This window comes from Gordionus sp. m RMFG-2023, chromosome 4 (genome assembly GCF_954871325.1).
Source record: "Gordionus sp. m RMFG-2023 chromosome 4, tfGorSpeb1-WG-v2, whole genome shotgun sequence".
Lineage (NCBI taxonomy): Eukaryota > Metazoa > Nematomorpha > Gordioida > Chordodea > Parachordodidae > Gordionus > Gordionus sp. m RMFG-2023.
In genome coordinates, this window is record NC_088778.1 from 14518132 (window position 1) to 14536256 (window position 18125).

Sequence of the window (18125 nt, forward strand, 5' to 3'; positions counted from 1 at the left end):
ATATCATGAAGCTTTATATAAGAAAGGTTCCTTATGAATTGATATAAAATATTATTAAAAGAATGAAAATTACCTACTATTATGTTGTTAAACGGTCAGATTTGTGTCGACTTTTAAAAATGATTAAAATTATAGCCAAAATAATATTATTTAAGCCTGGATATTTTTCTCATAGATGGCAGAAAGATTTAGACCTCTATTTACCAAATCTTGAATTCACAATATTATTTTGCCTAAAATCTTAATCGGACCGTTTTAAAAATCGACCCTAACAACTCATAAATATATCATCCATTTGTGATTTATGCAAAAATAATCAGACATAAAGCATGAATAGAAGGGAATTTTGTTCGGGGAGACCAATTGGCAATTTTCAAAGAGAGGAATAATGTTGAAAAAATTAATTGGCAAGCTTCAAAAATTTTCAATCCAAATAAAATCTCATTTAAATTAAAATAGCGTAAAATGTATATTTTTTGTGTAAGGGAATATTGTTTGGCAAAATGAAATGGTAAGCTTCAAAAAAAGGTAGGAGTCTTAAGAATTTTTTATAAATAAAAATATCTATATATTGTCCTTTCCTCAGTTGTGCAAAATATACAGAAGCAAATCATGAATAGTGGGGGATATTCTTCCCTGAAACCAATTGGCAAGCTTTAAAAAGTAGGATCCTTAAGAATACAATGACATAATTATATGTCATTGGAATAGATATACGATATTACTTAAAAATAACGCATTACGTATTGTCTTAATAATAGATCAATGACATAATTATATGTCATTGGAATAGATATACGATATTACTTAAAAATAGCGCATTACGTATTGTCTTTTGAGTTATGTAAAATATCAGAAGTGAATCACGAATAGTGAGGGATATTGTTCAGAGAGACCAATTGGCAAGTTCAAAAAAGTAAGATCTATAAGAAGTAAAAATATTATTTAAAAAAAATAAAAAAATATATGTATCGTCCTTTCGTGAGTTATACAAAATAATCAGAAGTCAAATGGATGGGGATATTTTTCAGGGATGGGGGGACTATTGGCATGCTTCATAAAAAGCATGATCCTTAAGAATAGAGAAGATATTATTTTTTTAAAAACGTAGGGAAGATAGGGGTTTTCAAATAATTTTATAACTTATAAACACCATAAATATATTTTAATAAGATACTTCATTGGTTCTAAAAATGCTTTGTAGAAATATGTTCATAAAAATTTTTAAATGCAAATTTAAATTTTAACAAGTCAAAAGCAACCTTTCAATTTTTTTACATTTTAACTAAATAATTTTTTTATAAAGGTTACACAGGCTAAATATTAATTATTAATGATAAAGTATTCTTAATTTTATCATGTATAAAAATATTTATGGAAATTTAATATCCTATAAATAAAGTAAATGTGAAGACCTGAGGTGAATTATGGCGGGTATTAGCCATTTTTAAGCAGGGATTTATTTTTAATAAAAAAATAAGAAAACACGAAACCACGAGATAGTCTAGGGTCACAAATGACAATATGTAGATAGCTGACATATTAACAATATTTAAAAAAATTATTTTTTTTAGACTCATTTATGCGTTCAACTAATCGCGTATGTCGGTTAAAACAAAATTCAAACCAATTTTTTAAAACATTAATGTTTAAAAAAATATATAAAATAGCTTATACTTTGAGGATTTAGATCAGGGATGTGAACCCTTCGACAAAAAAAGGGTCCAGGTCCGGGTACAGGAATAAAATTTAAAAGGACCCGGGTCCATGGTTCGGGTTCAGAGAACATAAAAATAATGATTCAAAATAGGATTTTTTTCATCATTTATTACACTGTGTGACAAGAAAAATGGAAGAAGAAAATAAAAACAAGTTTTGGTGCAGAATTTGAAGCTGAGTTCGAATCGGTTTTCCAAATTTTCCCTACACGTCAAGTTTTATAAATATTACCGTATAAAGACAACTTTTCGAAATTGTAAAATTTAGGTCTTTATATGGATATATTTTAAAAAGTATCGAATAAAAATCCCTGAAAATTGGTGATAGTGTTAAACTTATATTTCTTTATAAATTTACTAATTTTTATCGATTGGTTTTTGAGAAAAATGGTAAAGAATTTCGTTTTGGGAGTCTTAAGTTTTCTTAAATTACTATCAAAATTATTAACTTTAGAAGATAAATTTTATATAATTTTGCTTCAAATATGCTCAAGATTATATATTAATTCTAATTATGTTTCAAAAGTACTCTATGCCATGAAAATTCAACAAAAATCTATAAATTAAAAAAGTCGGTACAGATATTTTCGAACTTTTTAATTTGTACACTTTTATTAAATTTTCTCTGCATAAAGCATTTTTAAAGCAAAATTAAGGTAATATTTATCTTTTTTAGTTGTATCTAGTAATATTTTATGTATTTATGATCAATTTATACCAAAATCAGATATATGTACCCACTTTTTTAATTTGTAATCTTTTTGAATTGAGCATTTTTGAAGCAAAATTCATTTAAAATGCAATAATTGGTAATTTTTTCATATTTTTTATTAATATTTATCTTTTTTATATGTATTTAATAATATTTGTTTTTTTAATCAATTTATATCAAAATATATGATTTTCCAATGGAGTACCTTGAACCCGTAGTATGGGCAATAAATAATAATACCAAATAACAAGTAGGAAGAAAGGAGAAGAAATTTTTTTTTTCGCGCTTAATTTTTCATAAACATTTAATTTTTTTCATTAATTTTTTTTTTAAATTGGATTTTAAATATTGTTCAAATTCCCTCCTTATATAATATTCTACAAAAAATTAATGCCGAGGTCCCCTTGTTTAAAGTGTGTCTCTAAATTTTGTTACATCTGTGCGGGCTATATATTGCCCGCACAAAAATGTCCAATTTCTCCAATCATTCAAAGGATTTATGAAATTTATTACAATATTCCACTCTGCAATTTGGATAAACCAATTGCCCCTAATTATATATTTAAACATGTTATAATTCTTTTCATTCATGGGTAAATAAAAAACGGTCATATTTGCTTATTCGAAACCTGCATTTTGGCAGGTAGCAAGAAATCGTGGGATTGTTATTTTTGCTCCATTAGTGCAATTGGGTTTAACAAAAATAATAAGAAGAAAATTTGTTATCCTGAAATTTCGTCTGTTGTTTATCCGGTAAAATATAATATGCATACAACAGTTCCTTTTTTTAATAGTTCGTAGCTGGAAAAATTACGTTGCCAGGACAATGACAATATTAATCTTGAGTATCATCCCGAAGAGGATTCGCCATTTATGTCACAAGAGCAACTAAATGACAACCAAAAATTTACAACTTTCAAAAAGAAAGTCCGAATTTTTAGCCTCAAGGCTTAATGATTTAAAAATTTAAAAAATGGAGTTCGAACTTCATACCGATTCCGTGGAGCATCGTTTAAAATATCTTCTTACGAAAATTTTTTATACTATTCCAACTCTAGGTCCACTTTTTTTACAACTTAATATTGAATTGGTGCCCGATGAATGGCGCTTGTTCATCGATTCAAGCAAAAACAGCTTGAAAGCAGTTTTGTTTCATAACGGAAATTCTAAGCCATCAATTCCCATCGCCTATTCCAACCAGTTAAATGAATCATATGAAATATTTATTGTCAAAAATAAATTATTCCATTTACGAATTTAAGATATGCTGCGATCTCAAAATGATCGCAATCCTGACGAAAGTAAAATATGAGATAGGTTAGCTTAGCATAATATATTTATTTAAATATGAGAAATATAACTATTTCATTTAAAATAAATTGTTTGGGAATCGTACCGTGTGCAGTGTAGCGAAGAGAATGAAAGCCACAATAAATAAATATATTAAATGTAAGCTATATTAAAAAAGATTTTATAAATAAAGGAAAATTTAAAAAATATAGGTTGTTTAAAAATTGAGTAAGGATTTTATAAAAAAAAATGTATAATAATAATAAGGAAGGTTTGCTGCAAAAATTAAGATATTTTTTTATTTGTAGGGATCATTAGAACCGAAGTTATAAACCTTCAAAAAGTGCTAAAAATGACCCTTTTGGCCACTTTAACCTAAAATAAATAAAAAACCTGTCGTGCTAGAAAAAAACTGACAGCGGATTTAGAATATGCATAAAAAACTGTCTTAAAACATATGTATTTTATTTTCTCCCATAAAATCAAGTCGAAATTTGTCACACAGTGTTATTATTCAATATATACATATTCATAATTTACAAATGATTTTAAAATTTTATTCTCGCACAATCATAATATCTTCTAAAATATCATCCTTGAGATTTCCACGTAAAGTAGAAAATATATATTTTAAAGATGAAAATTCACGTTCTACCCTTACCTAAAATAGATAGTTATATTTATAAAATTATCGTACTTATGTTGACGGTACAGCCATGAAGATTCTAGATAAGTTATATAATTCTGGATATATTGAAGAATTTTCTTCCCAGAATTTTAAAATATTTATATCCATATTTATTTTCCTAACTTCTGAGAACTTTACTATTAAAGATGCAATAGGCATTTTTTGATCCTCCTTTCTATCTGATGATAATTTGATTTTTTTTCTCTATCTAAAAGTAAAATTTAAAGATCTTAATGTTCCAATCATTATTATTATCACTACAACCAATAGGTATTGTCGTAGCCTCCAATATATTGTAAATAATGGAGTTTTGCTTATGCCATAAATCCTTAAGATGGTCTTTAGCCATTTGTTTTTGCTCAATACTCAATAAAACTTGATATCGAGGGTCTAAATATATAGAATGTATACAACACTATTTTGCAAATATTGTTGCTCTCGAATTTTCATGTTTTCTAATTTTTCGTATAAAAAGGACTGTAAATTTTTCTAAATCTAATCGGCATCTAATCCATATGTCTTAAAATCAAATAAACATAATTGTTCTGATTGTAATCTTAATATTGTTATTTTTAAAGGAACTACACTAGTAAGGTCCTTTATTTGGCACCTCATTTTCCGACAAAATGACTTCACATGCTCCTATAATAAAATTATTACAGAAATCTTTCAAACTTAATAATCGTTAGCATCATACAAATTGAGGACCAACGTATTGTGCATTATCATTTAAATTAAAATATTATTACTTGTACTACAAAATAATTCACTTTCAAAATAATCAACGTATTTCTATAACATAGCATATTAATAAATTTACATAATAAAATATTATTACAGTGGAAAATAATTTATGATATCAATCTCTAAATAAAATGGAAGTCCAGGAAGAAAATTGAAAGAAAAAGGTGAAGATAAAATAAATGATTCCACAAAAAGTTAATAAAATTTAAAAAAATTATATTATTTTTTATGACACCTAGAACCCTTGGACCCTCCACTTTTAAAAAGGGTCCGGGTTCAACCAAAATACGAGGGTTCAGGGTCCAGGTTCACATCCCTGATTTAGATCAAGAATATGTTCAAATTATTCATATTGTTATAATAGTATGAAACTATTTTTGAACAAAAAGTACCCAATTTGGTCTCCTTTACATGTTTAAATGAATAAGTGACCAAATATAAAAATATAATGTAAGCTTACTTATATACCAAATGATTTACACGTTGGTGAGAATATAAATATATTTAAGCATAATTTATAAATAAAATGAACGTGAAAGAGGTTCCATTATTAAAAATGGGAATTTATTTTTTGGAACTTTTATATAATTTTTTTAATTCGGGACCAGTTTATTTCCTGTAGCTTAAAATTTACTCTAAAAAAATAAGTAGAGGCAGGCAAGAAATTTTTTTTTGGTTTACATAGAAGCATATATTGCCAGTTGTATATTGTATAAAAAATAAGATAATTTTTTGAAATTAGACAAATCGGAAGAAATGGAAAAATAACAACGTTATTTGTTTTAAATAATATAATAAAGGATTTTCAATATATACCCTGGCTGTTGTTCACTATTATTAATAATCTTAATCGAACATTAGGGATGTAACGATATTTTTTTTCGGATCGGGCCGATATTTCATCCATTTTAAAACGTTTATCAGCCAATATTATAAAATTTTCCGATCCGATCAGATAAAAAATGGCGTTTTTAACAAAAATAAAATGTTATAAATTTTTTTAAAAAAGTTAGATCTAAAATCATTTATTTTTATAAATAAAATCGAAATCCATTTTTATGTTTATTTTTTTAATAATAATAATTAATTAATAAACAATCTGCCATATTGTTATTTTTTTTGCGCATTCTGTTTATAAAAGTGTGCGATAATCACTTCAGAATCTGTTTTTAGTGAAGCTGGTGATATTGATGGCTGACCTCTGACAAATTGGAAATTTTGGTATTTCTAAAAATAAATCTTCGATATATTAATGTTAAATATTATTATAAATATTTATTTCAAATTTCATAATATATTTGTTTATTACTTATTATGTATATAGATTAATGTTATTACTTATTATATAAAAGTAATTTAACAATAAAAATATTTTATATACTTTTAGAATTGCAATTGAATTGTATATAAACTATAACTGATCATTATAATATATTTAAATAATATAAGTTATGGTTAGTATAGATGTTTTATACGAATAAAAAGTGTATTAAAAATTAAAACCATTGGTATCTTTACAGAATACAAAATTAGATATGATATCGGGTCGGTAATCGGCCGATATCAATTTAATATCGGGAATATTGTATCGGATCGGCCTCCAAAAAGTAGTATCGGTACACCCCTATAGCTTAATATATGTATCCTTCCAAACACAACGTAATAATGCCCCCCCCCCGGGTCTGAACCCCGCCCGATCCGTTTAGTCGTGTGAAAAATATCGACCGATTTAAAAAATGTATGTGATCTGGTCAATATTAAAAAATGGGTGCATCTTTTTAATTAATATTTTAGCTTATTAGTTCCACATCATATCTTTTTTCAAACTCAAGGTCCTTTTGTAATACATGTCTCCTTTTTTAAAAACAGTGATTTAAAATAAAAATGTTAAGTTAAGTTTTCCATGAATAATATTTATAAAATTTAGTAATGTGAAGGACACAGATCTGATTTGTCGGAACCATTGGTTAATAAGGCCATTATTTTTTAAATAAGGTTATATATTGCCAAAATTTGATAGGAACCCATAGGAAATATCGGATCGGCCTCCAAAAAGTGGTATCGGTACATCCCTATCAAACAATTTCTATGGTTATCGTTATCAGACCTGTGATCGGTCTGCCATTTTTAATGTATAAGATGAATTCTATTGACTGAGAAAAGGTCGGTTAACGTTTATCATCATTAAACTGGAAATGTTTATTATAAGACTTGCTAGCAAATACGTCATAATGGCACTCATAAGAAAGCCGCGTTCATGTTAAGCAGTAATTGTGTTAATACCATTTTGGAATCTTTTAAATCACGAGAATATTTATTACTCTCATTATTATCAATATATTTCTTCATTTCATATATTGCGAGATTTGCATGGAGCATTTCGATTGGATCCACTATTTAAGAACTAATTAAATAAGGGCTAGTTTTTAAATTAAAAATGTACAATTACATTAAAATTACATATTTTATATATAAATATTTCACGATATATAATATTAATAATATTCTAAAACAACATTATAAAATATTTCATATTTTTTGGAAAAAGGTTGCTAAAAAAAATATGAATTGGGAAGGGAAATTACAGCCATGGCCTCATCTCCTAAACGGGTCCGTAAATACACCTCTAAAAATGCGATAATTATAATATTATAGACCTTAAATTAAGATTATTAAGCGAATTAATCTTTTCATAATAAGCAAGGCAATAAATAATTTAAGCAGGGACCGAAAAGGTGGGAGTGAAACTTAATAATAATGAAAAGAGAACAGTTATTCTATTTTTTTTTGATCGGGGAGAAATATTCCATTTTTTAAAAAAAATTTAAAAATATTGCCCATTCTGTATTATAAATTATAATTATTAAGATTATAAAGAAATGTCTTTTTTTAAAACAAATTTAAAATAATTACAATTTATTTAGTTATTTTATTATTTAAAATGTTGAATTACAATGGTAACTTTTGTTATTAAGTTGGTGTTAGGTGTTTTTCTACTTATTAACATCAACCGATAAAATATATGAATTCCTATTATTTAAATCGAAAAATTATTTAATCGTTTTTGAATAGGCCTAGTTGTCAGTTGTATAAACCTAATCGCTGTTATTATTATGAATTTATATAAAAGATGATAAAAATTAAACACAATGAAAACTTATTTAGCGGGTAAAAGGGTTATTTATTAATAAATTCCAAATCTGTGGTAACTATAAAAATTGGGAAAAACCATATAAAGGTAAATATCAAAGTTTATAAAGGATAATATCTCGCACAAAAAATCATGGAAAAATTTTTGAGAATATAAACATTTAATAAATTCAACAATTTTTGCTATCAACTTAAATTCATTTTTTTAAACAAATTTCCAAAGAAAAAATTATTGCCGTCTTGATGCTCCGCCTTTTTTAATTAAGGTTTTGATATAGTCATCGATCTTTTGATTGATCCTAAATAATTTTGTGTAAAATAAAATGTCATAGCAGTTACTTAGGCTCCTTTTAACTTATTATATAAAGATATTATTTATACAGCCCGAGCCGACGGGTTAGGTAATTTATATAAGTATTTTTTGTTGGGCCACCAAAAATAGCTTAATGGACAGGGTTAAAAAATGACGGGTATAAAGGTTTTAACTAGTTAATTCGGGCCGTGTTGATCTCAAATATATAGCGCAAATGATCACCATTTTCTATAAAAATTGCGACTCTATTTTAAAATAAACTTTTTCAATAAGCTGCAATCTTATAACATTTTTGATTTTTTTTATTTAATTCCCTATTTTTATATTCAATATATTAATTTTCATATAACATGATAGTTCATAATAAAATTATATTTATAAAATAACTTTCAAATATGTATACAATACAATTTTAAGTTACAATTCAAGCTAATTTTTTGGATTAAACCATCGACTAGGCTCGAATAATGAAATTCATTATTAAGCAGTAGGTCTATTCAAAAAAAATGAATCGAATTGAATGAATACGAATAATAAATTATTTGTTTTATATTCGAGTAATAAATTGTTTTTAATAAATCTAACATTTGTCATTTCTATTTGTTAACTTGCCAATCTGACAAATGTGATTATAAAAAAGACTAGCACAAATTTAAAAAATCTCTGATGTGAAAATTGAAGCAATAACATTTTTTTATTTGCCATATTTTTTGAATTTCACGAATTTTTTGAATCTCATAATAAATTATATTTAAAAATTGCCCTAACCAAATGTATATAAAAATATTATATATTTCTACAATAAATTATTGTTAGTTAGCCTAATTATGATAGAGGAGAATGCTTCTGATGAAATAGTTCTGCTTGATGTTGAAGTTGACAACATTTCCTCACAAAAAGAGCGATTATATGGGATCAATATCAAATCAATATATACGGTGAAAAGGTTGCTTGCAATCATTGCAAAAGCATTATAAAATGTTATGGCAAAAACAACATCCCCTCTTATTAATCATAATAATAGGTTCCATTCACATCGCAGCAAAAATGTAATAAAATTGACATTTTTTTAAAGCATACATCATCAATTTTTTTATCTAAAAAAATTAATTTTAAAGATAACTTGTTAAAGCTATTTATAAATAATAATATACCTTTTAAAACTGTTAATACAAAAGATTTTATAAGTGATCTTGATTGTTCTGTAAAATCAAAATGCTCCAATATTCTTAAATTACATATGTATAGTACATTTACAGAAAAAGAACAGCTGGTAAAGGAAATAATATCCAAAAATAGAAGTCAGATTAATTTTTCATCTGACATTTAGATTAGTTTAACATAGGTTCCTTTTTGGGCTAACAGTATGGGTGGGACCAATACCAATATATTATTGACTTACAATACTAACCAATACCAATATTAAAAATAGATAAATACATATAATTATTTGGTTTTACCGTTAATGATTATTTTGGTTTTATCGTCGATATCGTGCTACTATAAAATTTTTTTCTCGGTCATGGGTTACTTTATTTGAATATTTACTGACTAAATTTATTAAATCCGATATTTCTTTAGCAAATAAGAAATTTTATGTACTGTGATATCAATATTGGTGTTTTTAATTTATTTTTATATTATTTATAACCCTTCATTAATATTAGTTTCTAGAAAAACACTAAAAATAGAAATTATGAAACATTATCATAGTTCTTTTAACAATCTAAAATCTGTACTTTCTAACATTACATCTAAATTTTCCTTAACAATGGACATATGGTCCTCTCCAAATAAAATACACTTTATGGGCACAACAATTCATTATATTGATAATGATTTTAAATTAAATAATTATTTATTAGATTTTATTCCTTTTAAATCAGCACACAATTCTATTAATATTTATAATTCTGAATTAAAAGTAAAATTTAAAATTGATTTTTTAAAATTATATTAGACAATGCAAGTAATAATTAGTATTTCTAAAAATTTCAAATCAAAAAGATAATTTTAATTTAAATAATGTGTGCAAAGGCTTTTGCCATGTTATACATTTGGCTGTTATGGCCGCCTTGGAAGTCTTAAATAAAATTTTAAATCTAAATACTCGAAAAAATACCTTAAAAAAATTCCAACCTTAAAATTTCATAACCCAATGGTATACCAACACGTTGGAATTTAACATACGATTTACAAAATATCAATGAAGAAAATTATATTAGTGCGTTAGTCTTGAATAATATAGAAATATATCGAGAATTTATGGAACCATTTAATTTCGCTACAGAGATGGCCTCATGTGCAAACACTCCATCAGTTTCAACAATCATTCCCTTTATATTCCAGCATTTGAGTTACAATAATATTCCTAATACTATTTTAAAGAGGGCTTCTTTAGCTGCCTTAGCAAAACTTGATAAATACTATAATTTAATCAACAACCTGTATAATAAACGATTAACCCAGGGTTTAAAATATCAAGTCACCTATTAATGCTATAATAATGCATTCATTGTAAATGAGGGGGTTTTAAATTGATTTCATGATATAAAAAATAACTCTTTTATATTCACAATATTTTGATAGTTGAAAGTAGAGCTAAAATAATTTGTTATTCTTTTTAAAATTTACGAAAGGAGTACCATTATAATTAAAAAGGCGTAATTAATAATGGGAAAACATCGCCGTCGAAGATGTCGATAATTTTTTAGGGAGTAAGCCTAGGTTTTTGAGGGTAGCTTGCATCCAGTGAAAATCCTGTCATGTAGACGCTGAATTAGTCAATGAAGTAATAACTAATAATTCTTCAATAGAAACAAATATCAGAGGTAAACTAAAATGTATAATTAGGGAATGATAGGAGAAATGGGAGGATCTTATAAAAATGAAAGCTATCCTGCCTTTAACTACAAATATGGTATGTGGAGAGAATTATCTTACTTATAATTTGGTCATACCTTATTATATTTTAATTCTTGAACACCTAAAAAAATGGAAAGCCTGATTTACATAAATCTAACAATGGTTTTAAAGCAGCATATGATACATTATTGGACTATTATAATTTAATTAATGATGATGCAATAATAACCACAATATTAGATCCCAGACTTAAAGTGGAATATTTTAAATTAATATTTGCTGATTATGATATTAATATATCCAAGTTAACGGACAAATTTAAAGAGATTTATAACAGCTATACAGGTATTTAAATTATGCCCATTTAAATAAATATGATTTGATTTTATAAGCTGATAATTATAATTGTCAAACAATAAGGATGAAATTCGATAAAGCAGACTAGACATCGTTTTTAAACAAAATAAAATTCAACGGTGTGAAATAAATTTTATCTGAGTGAGCCAACCAAGAGTAATACTGACCCGTGAATGTGGTGGAAGGCAAATGCATAATTCCCATACTCTCGAAATTAGCAAGTGATTACCTTTCTATACAAGGAACATCAAGTGCTCGTGAAAGGCATTTCTCAGTTGGAACTAATTTGTTGTCAAAAAATTGTCATACAAGGAAAAAAATATAAAAACTCTGCTTTAAAAATTTTCTTAGAATTATAAATAAATAATATACATTTTAATTTAGTTTATAACTTGATCACATATTTTTTAATATCAGATTATTGATTACAAATTTTATTATCAACCGATTATTATAATAATTTTTTCTGTTTGTTTAATTTGCAACAAAAACTTTCAAAATATTTGAGGATGGTTTATTTTATCACGAAAATTAATTCCAGTTATTCAAATACAAATAGTAAACGAATCGAATAAGGCACTATTCGATTCGAATTCGTTTTTGAATAGACCTATTTAGCAGGGCTGGATTTTTAAAATTAAATCTTCCAAAAAACAATTACATTTGACTCAACTTGGCTTAATGACACTATTATTCAAAAATGAATCGTTAGATTAGTTTCAAATAGTATTTTTAAATTATCTATCACTTTTTTTAAAAGATTTTATTGCGAACTTAGGTTTCATTTTTAAAATAAATTCAAACCTTAATAAATAAAATATTACAATGCATAAAATAAAATTATTTTGTGATAAACTATTGGCTAAATAATATTAAATTGAAAATAAAATTCAGATAAATAGTTTAATCATTTGTTACCGGGAATGTTTGTAAGATGGAAATGTGTATCTTATAGAATTGTCTGAAATTTCTAAGGTAGATATTTTACAAATGCTGAAATATTTATCTGGAAAAATAGATTTTTCAAATTAAAAAAACTAGATAAATAAGTGGCTTAAAGGAAAAAATAGCAAAATAATTTAATGAGTGCGTTTTAAGTGATTTCGCCTAAAATCCAGAATATATAAAATATCTATCCTATAAATTTTAGGCAATTTCGCCATCAACATATAATTTTTAATTTATAGACTAAAACTACGATAAAATTATATAAATTGACTGAAATATTTTTAAGGCAATACATGCATTAGAGGTCTGCAATGGGCGGGTTTTTAGCGAAAAGCCCGCCCACTCGTTGTCTTGATTTTTTTAACCCACCCGCAAGCTTATAGCTTTTTTAAAAAATTTACCCGTCAGACCGCTCATTTATCTATAAATTTTGTTTAACCCGCCCGCCCAATGCTTAAAAATAATTTTAATAGCATGTTTGGCTTTTTTGGTTTTTTAACCAAACATATATATATATATGCAATATTATTTTTAATAAATTGAAGTATGTTCTGCTCATTTCGCCTGAAAACAATAAAAATTTACCAGTCCGCGCTAGCCCATTATTTTATAATTTTTTTTAACCTATCCAAAGTTGAAAATATTTTTAAAAACCCCGTATTACGCTGGGTGCAAAAATAAAAATCAAACTGATTTTTCAAAATAATTATTAAAATTTATCACTAAATCATTTGACATTTTTCATATGTTTAAAATTTATTGTAATACTACATCTTTTCACCAATTTATTTGATCCTTTATAGCAAACAAATAATACCCAACTCAACTCAATTATATAATTAATATTTATTTTTATGCATTCAATTATAACTTTAACTAACAAACTATTTAAAATAAAAAATTAATTTTCCAGTCTTTTCTAGATCAATATGAATTGAACGGCAAAAGAGGGAAATATTCTTTCATCAGAAGTGGAAGAAGTTAATACACTAAATAGTTTATTTTTTTTAGTATTATTTTTTACAAATAGCATGTGCCCTAGCCTTTATTCGACACAATCTGCTGATATGTTGTATAATTTTTTTGTAATGCATCTAAGAATTTTATGATTAAAGTTAATATTATTAATAGATTATTTTCAAGTTGATATTTATAACTTTTTGTTAATTTATTTTGTCAATATTTTTCAGGCTTCTTAACAAATTTTATATAGTATCGACCATTGACTTAAATATGCTTAAGATATCATCTGTTATGAGTTCTGTATACCCTCACTATATTAGAATCCTTTTGAGAGCAAAATAATTATTCAAATATTCAATATGTGTTCAATTGTATTTTACTAGAAGTATATTTTTAGCAGAGTTGTTAAACCCTACTTTTAAAAATAGCGCGCCACCCATTAAAAAGGTGGCGCGCTATTAGCTACCATTTTTTAAAGTAGCTTTGTCTACCTTTTATAAAAAAAATTATAGAAATAAATTTGATTTATTCTTTGCTTATAATGTAATTGCATAGTATATACTAAATAAAATCATCATTTATATATTCAAATATAGTTAGTTTTAATTATAAAAAAATTTATGTAAAATGATTATGATTTATGCAATAAAAATAATTATTTATGGTAATATTCATTTTTTATTTATTTCTTTAAAATTTAATAATAAAATCATTTCTATACTATGATCCAGGGTTGGCATGTCGGTCAATTGACCAGAGGAGTATTTGACTGGTCAAATACGGTCAAATACTCTAAAATATTAATGGCGAATAAATATTTTGATATAATTAACTAGTATGCATTAAAAGCATGTTTATCAATCTTATTATTTTTTTATTAAAATATAAATATGTAATTTTTCTAAATATAGTAATATTTTTAGATTTTTTTGCCTAATCATTGCCGTTTCTCGCCTTCTTTATTTTTTTCAATTCATTTTTCTTAAAAAAAATAAAAATACCCGATTTATTATAATCATAATATAATTTTTTCATTCTTATTTTTTAATAAATTTAAATTTTATTTAATATTTAGCCGAGTATAAATTATATTAATTCTCATTTGTTTTACTTACACTTGCTATATTTGGTTTTTAAAATTAATTTTCATTTTAATTGTTCTGGTCAGATTTACGGAATATTATTCAATTCTGGTAAAAAGTTTATTATATTATATTTATAATATTAAGAAATTATTGGAATAATTGGTAGATAATTATAAAATAGTTAAGATTGATTAACTTTACAATAATCAAAATCATTTTTTGTTAAATTTTAATATATTAGGGATTATGGTCAAACCAAAGCATCATGTTTGGAAACATTTTCAAGAAGTACGCGATGGTAAATCAGTTAAAGCGGTGTGCAAGTTTTGCAAGATGTCCTATATCACCCACGTTGATAGAATGGTCAAACATTTATTAAGCAGCTGTACTATGTGCCCTGTTATAATTAAGGAAAAATTTTATTCAAATTCCAAAATATCAACCTCTACAAAAAATATCACAAATGTAATTTGTAATACTTCTAAGTCTAACTCTAATGAAGAATTGGGTGAAATTAGTGAGAATGATTATCAAATGAACAATATTTTGTCTTGTGACTCAGGAGAATTTGATTCCCTTATTTCTAATCAATCTACAAGCAAGGCAATTAAATATAAATCTCAATCTTGTATAACCGGTTTCATAGATAGAATTAATCCCAAAGAAAAAAATGAGCTGGATCAATTGTTTGCAAAGGCTGTATATGCGAGCAATTTACCTTTCCACATCACTGAAAATCCCTACATCCAAGAATTTTTTAAAAAAATACGTCCTATTTACACATTACCCAGGAGAAGGCAGCTGGCTGGATATCTTCTAGACAAAGCGTCAGGTGATATGGAGGTGAGAGTTGCAGATATAATAGATAAAGCTCCTTACTTATCAATTGTATCAGATGGCTGGAGCAACATTAGAAACGAGAGTATTATTAATTTTATGGTGATGACGCCTGTTCCAGTGTTCTACAAATTTCTAAATACTGAGGAAAATCGCCATACGGCAGATTATATTGCCCAGGAATTTAAAAATGTAATTCATGAATTGAATCCGGTAAAAGTATATTCTTTAGTTACTGATAATGCCGCTAACATGAAAGCAGCCTGGAGAATTCTAAAATCTGAATCTATTTATAATCATATACAATGTTATGGTTGTGCAGCGCATACATTGCAGTTATTCTTTCACGATTTTGAACGATTGGACGCCTTCAGTGACCATATTTTAATAATTAAAAAAATTGTTAAATTTTTTAAGAATAAACACATACCAGCTGCAGTATTTTCCCGTAATAAGAATCTTCATGGCATACCATCTACATTAAGTACAATTAGCCAAACAAGATGGGCATCGTCAATAAAATGTATGGAGCAAATTCAAATATGCAAGAAAGCTCTAAAAGCATCAGTTGTTGAAGAAGCTGTTTGTGATAATTGTCCCATAGAAATTACCAATAATATATTAAACGAAGAATTTTGGACGAAAAATTTAAAATTTTTAGCTATACTCCAACCTTTAGCTACCTCATTGTTGAAAGTGCAAGGGGATAAATGTACTTTGGCCCAAGTAAAAAACGAGATGCTTAATTTGGAAAAACACATAATACAATCATGCCATGATTCTATATTTTCTCCATCTCAAGAAAAAAAAATTAAGGTTATGTTTGAAAAGAGAAAAACTGATATAAATACATGTGCTCACAATGCTGCTTATTTATTGGACCCCCAATATCAAGGGGAGCATCTTACTAATACTGAATTTGATGAAGCATGTAATATAATACAAGAATTGGGTATTTTACAAGGTGGTGATAATCAAAATATTTTGAGTAATATAGTAAATTTCAGAAGCAAAAGCGGTATATTTAATAGGCATAATATGTGGAAAGTTGTAACTTCCATAAGAAACAATCAAATTTCAGCCTCAAGTTGGTGGAATGCATTTTGCCCACCTTGCCCATTAAGAGAAGTCGCTAATATTTTACTAACATTTCCTAGTTCGACTTCTTCTTCTGAAAGAAATTGGTCGGTTTGGGGCAATATTCACACGAAAAACAGAAATAGATTAAAGGCTTCTACAGCAGGAAAATTAGTAAGAGTGTATCATAATTTAAGATTGATTAAAAATATTAAAGAAAATAATGATATTGAATATGAATCGGAACAAGACTCTGCCACGGAGGGTGAAACATTGACTATAGAATGAATTAAAAAATATTATGATATTTATTATTATACATAGATTTATTATAATATTATATAAATGCAAAATAAAGTTAATATTGGTGTAAAAAACATTTATTTGAATTTGACCATATTTGACAGGTCAAATATCGGTCAATTGACCGAATTGTATTTGACCGGTCAAATGCACAACCCTGCTATGATCCCCAAGTCTAGAGCGAGGACAGAAAGTATAAGTTTCGCCTTACTAATAATCTCTTAACACTAGCACTTGAGCGCAAGGCAGTATTTATTTTATAAAAATATTTATAATATAAGAAAAATTATCAAAAATACTCATTTGTATTTTTAGATTGGGGATTTTATATTATATTACTATCCTTTATTTCGAAAAATTATCAGTGGAGGGTGTTTTTATGGTTCTTACTAAAGCATCTTTGTGTGCTACTCAATCACTAGTGTCTGACGACAAAAAATTGTTGTACCAGTAGATAGAGTTTTAATCATATTGGTAAATGCTGGATTATTAACCAATGACATTGGCTATATCAATTATAAATCGATAATAACTTTTTCAGCCAGTTTCTGGGAAATATTAGCATGTGCAATATTATTAATCAATTTAACTTGAATTGAATTGGTCTTTTTGGATGTAGTCTCCCCTATACCAAAATTATTATGATCCATCTCTTTAAAACTGTTGGCATGAACATTCTTACAAAATAAAAATACTATTAGAAAAGGTGTTTTTGAGGTTATAGCTACTAGATTTATTTTTTTTAGCTTGAACAAATAAATTTGTAGTCACCTTTTGTTTATATTTTCAAATTTTGGAAATGGAAAATTTGTATTTTTGTTACAAAAATATCCATTTTAAATAATTTACACCAGATGATTTAGGTTTATAATACAAATTGAAAATATAAACTTCAATTTCAAAATTAAATAATCAGCCTCATCCCACAAGATGATGAGTTTTAACTTCAGTACTTTTTGTGCCCCCTCTCCTTTTTTTCCTCTTTGTTTTCTTATTATTATTATTAATACAGTGTTGTGAGGATTTAATGACGATTAAATTAAAACCCATCCATATAAAATTAAATAATCACAAC

General features: G+C 26.2%; 1 protein-coding gene across 4 annotated transcripts in view; it reads right to left on the bottom strand.

The window, feature by feature from the left end:
- Nucleotides 1–8389: 8389 nt before the first annotated feature.
- LOC135927903 (uncharacterized) overlaps nucleotides 8390–18125 on the bottom strand; it is a 44089-nt gene continuing 34353 nt past the window's right edge. The window contains exon 15 of one of the 4 annotated variants that reach the window (XM_065464150.1): nucleotides 8390–8601. In XM_065464150.1, coding sequence (XP_065320222.1) covers nucleotides 8532–8601 — 70 coding nt within the window. In that variant the 3' untranslated portion in view covers nucleotides 8390–8531. Of the gene's footprint in view, nucleotides 8602–17653; nucleotides 17728–18125 lie in introns of those variants that run through there. The other 3 variants (XM_065464151.1, XM_065464148.1, XM_065464149.1) reach the window with 3 other exon arrangements.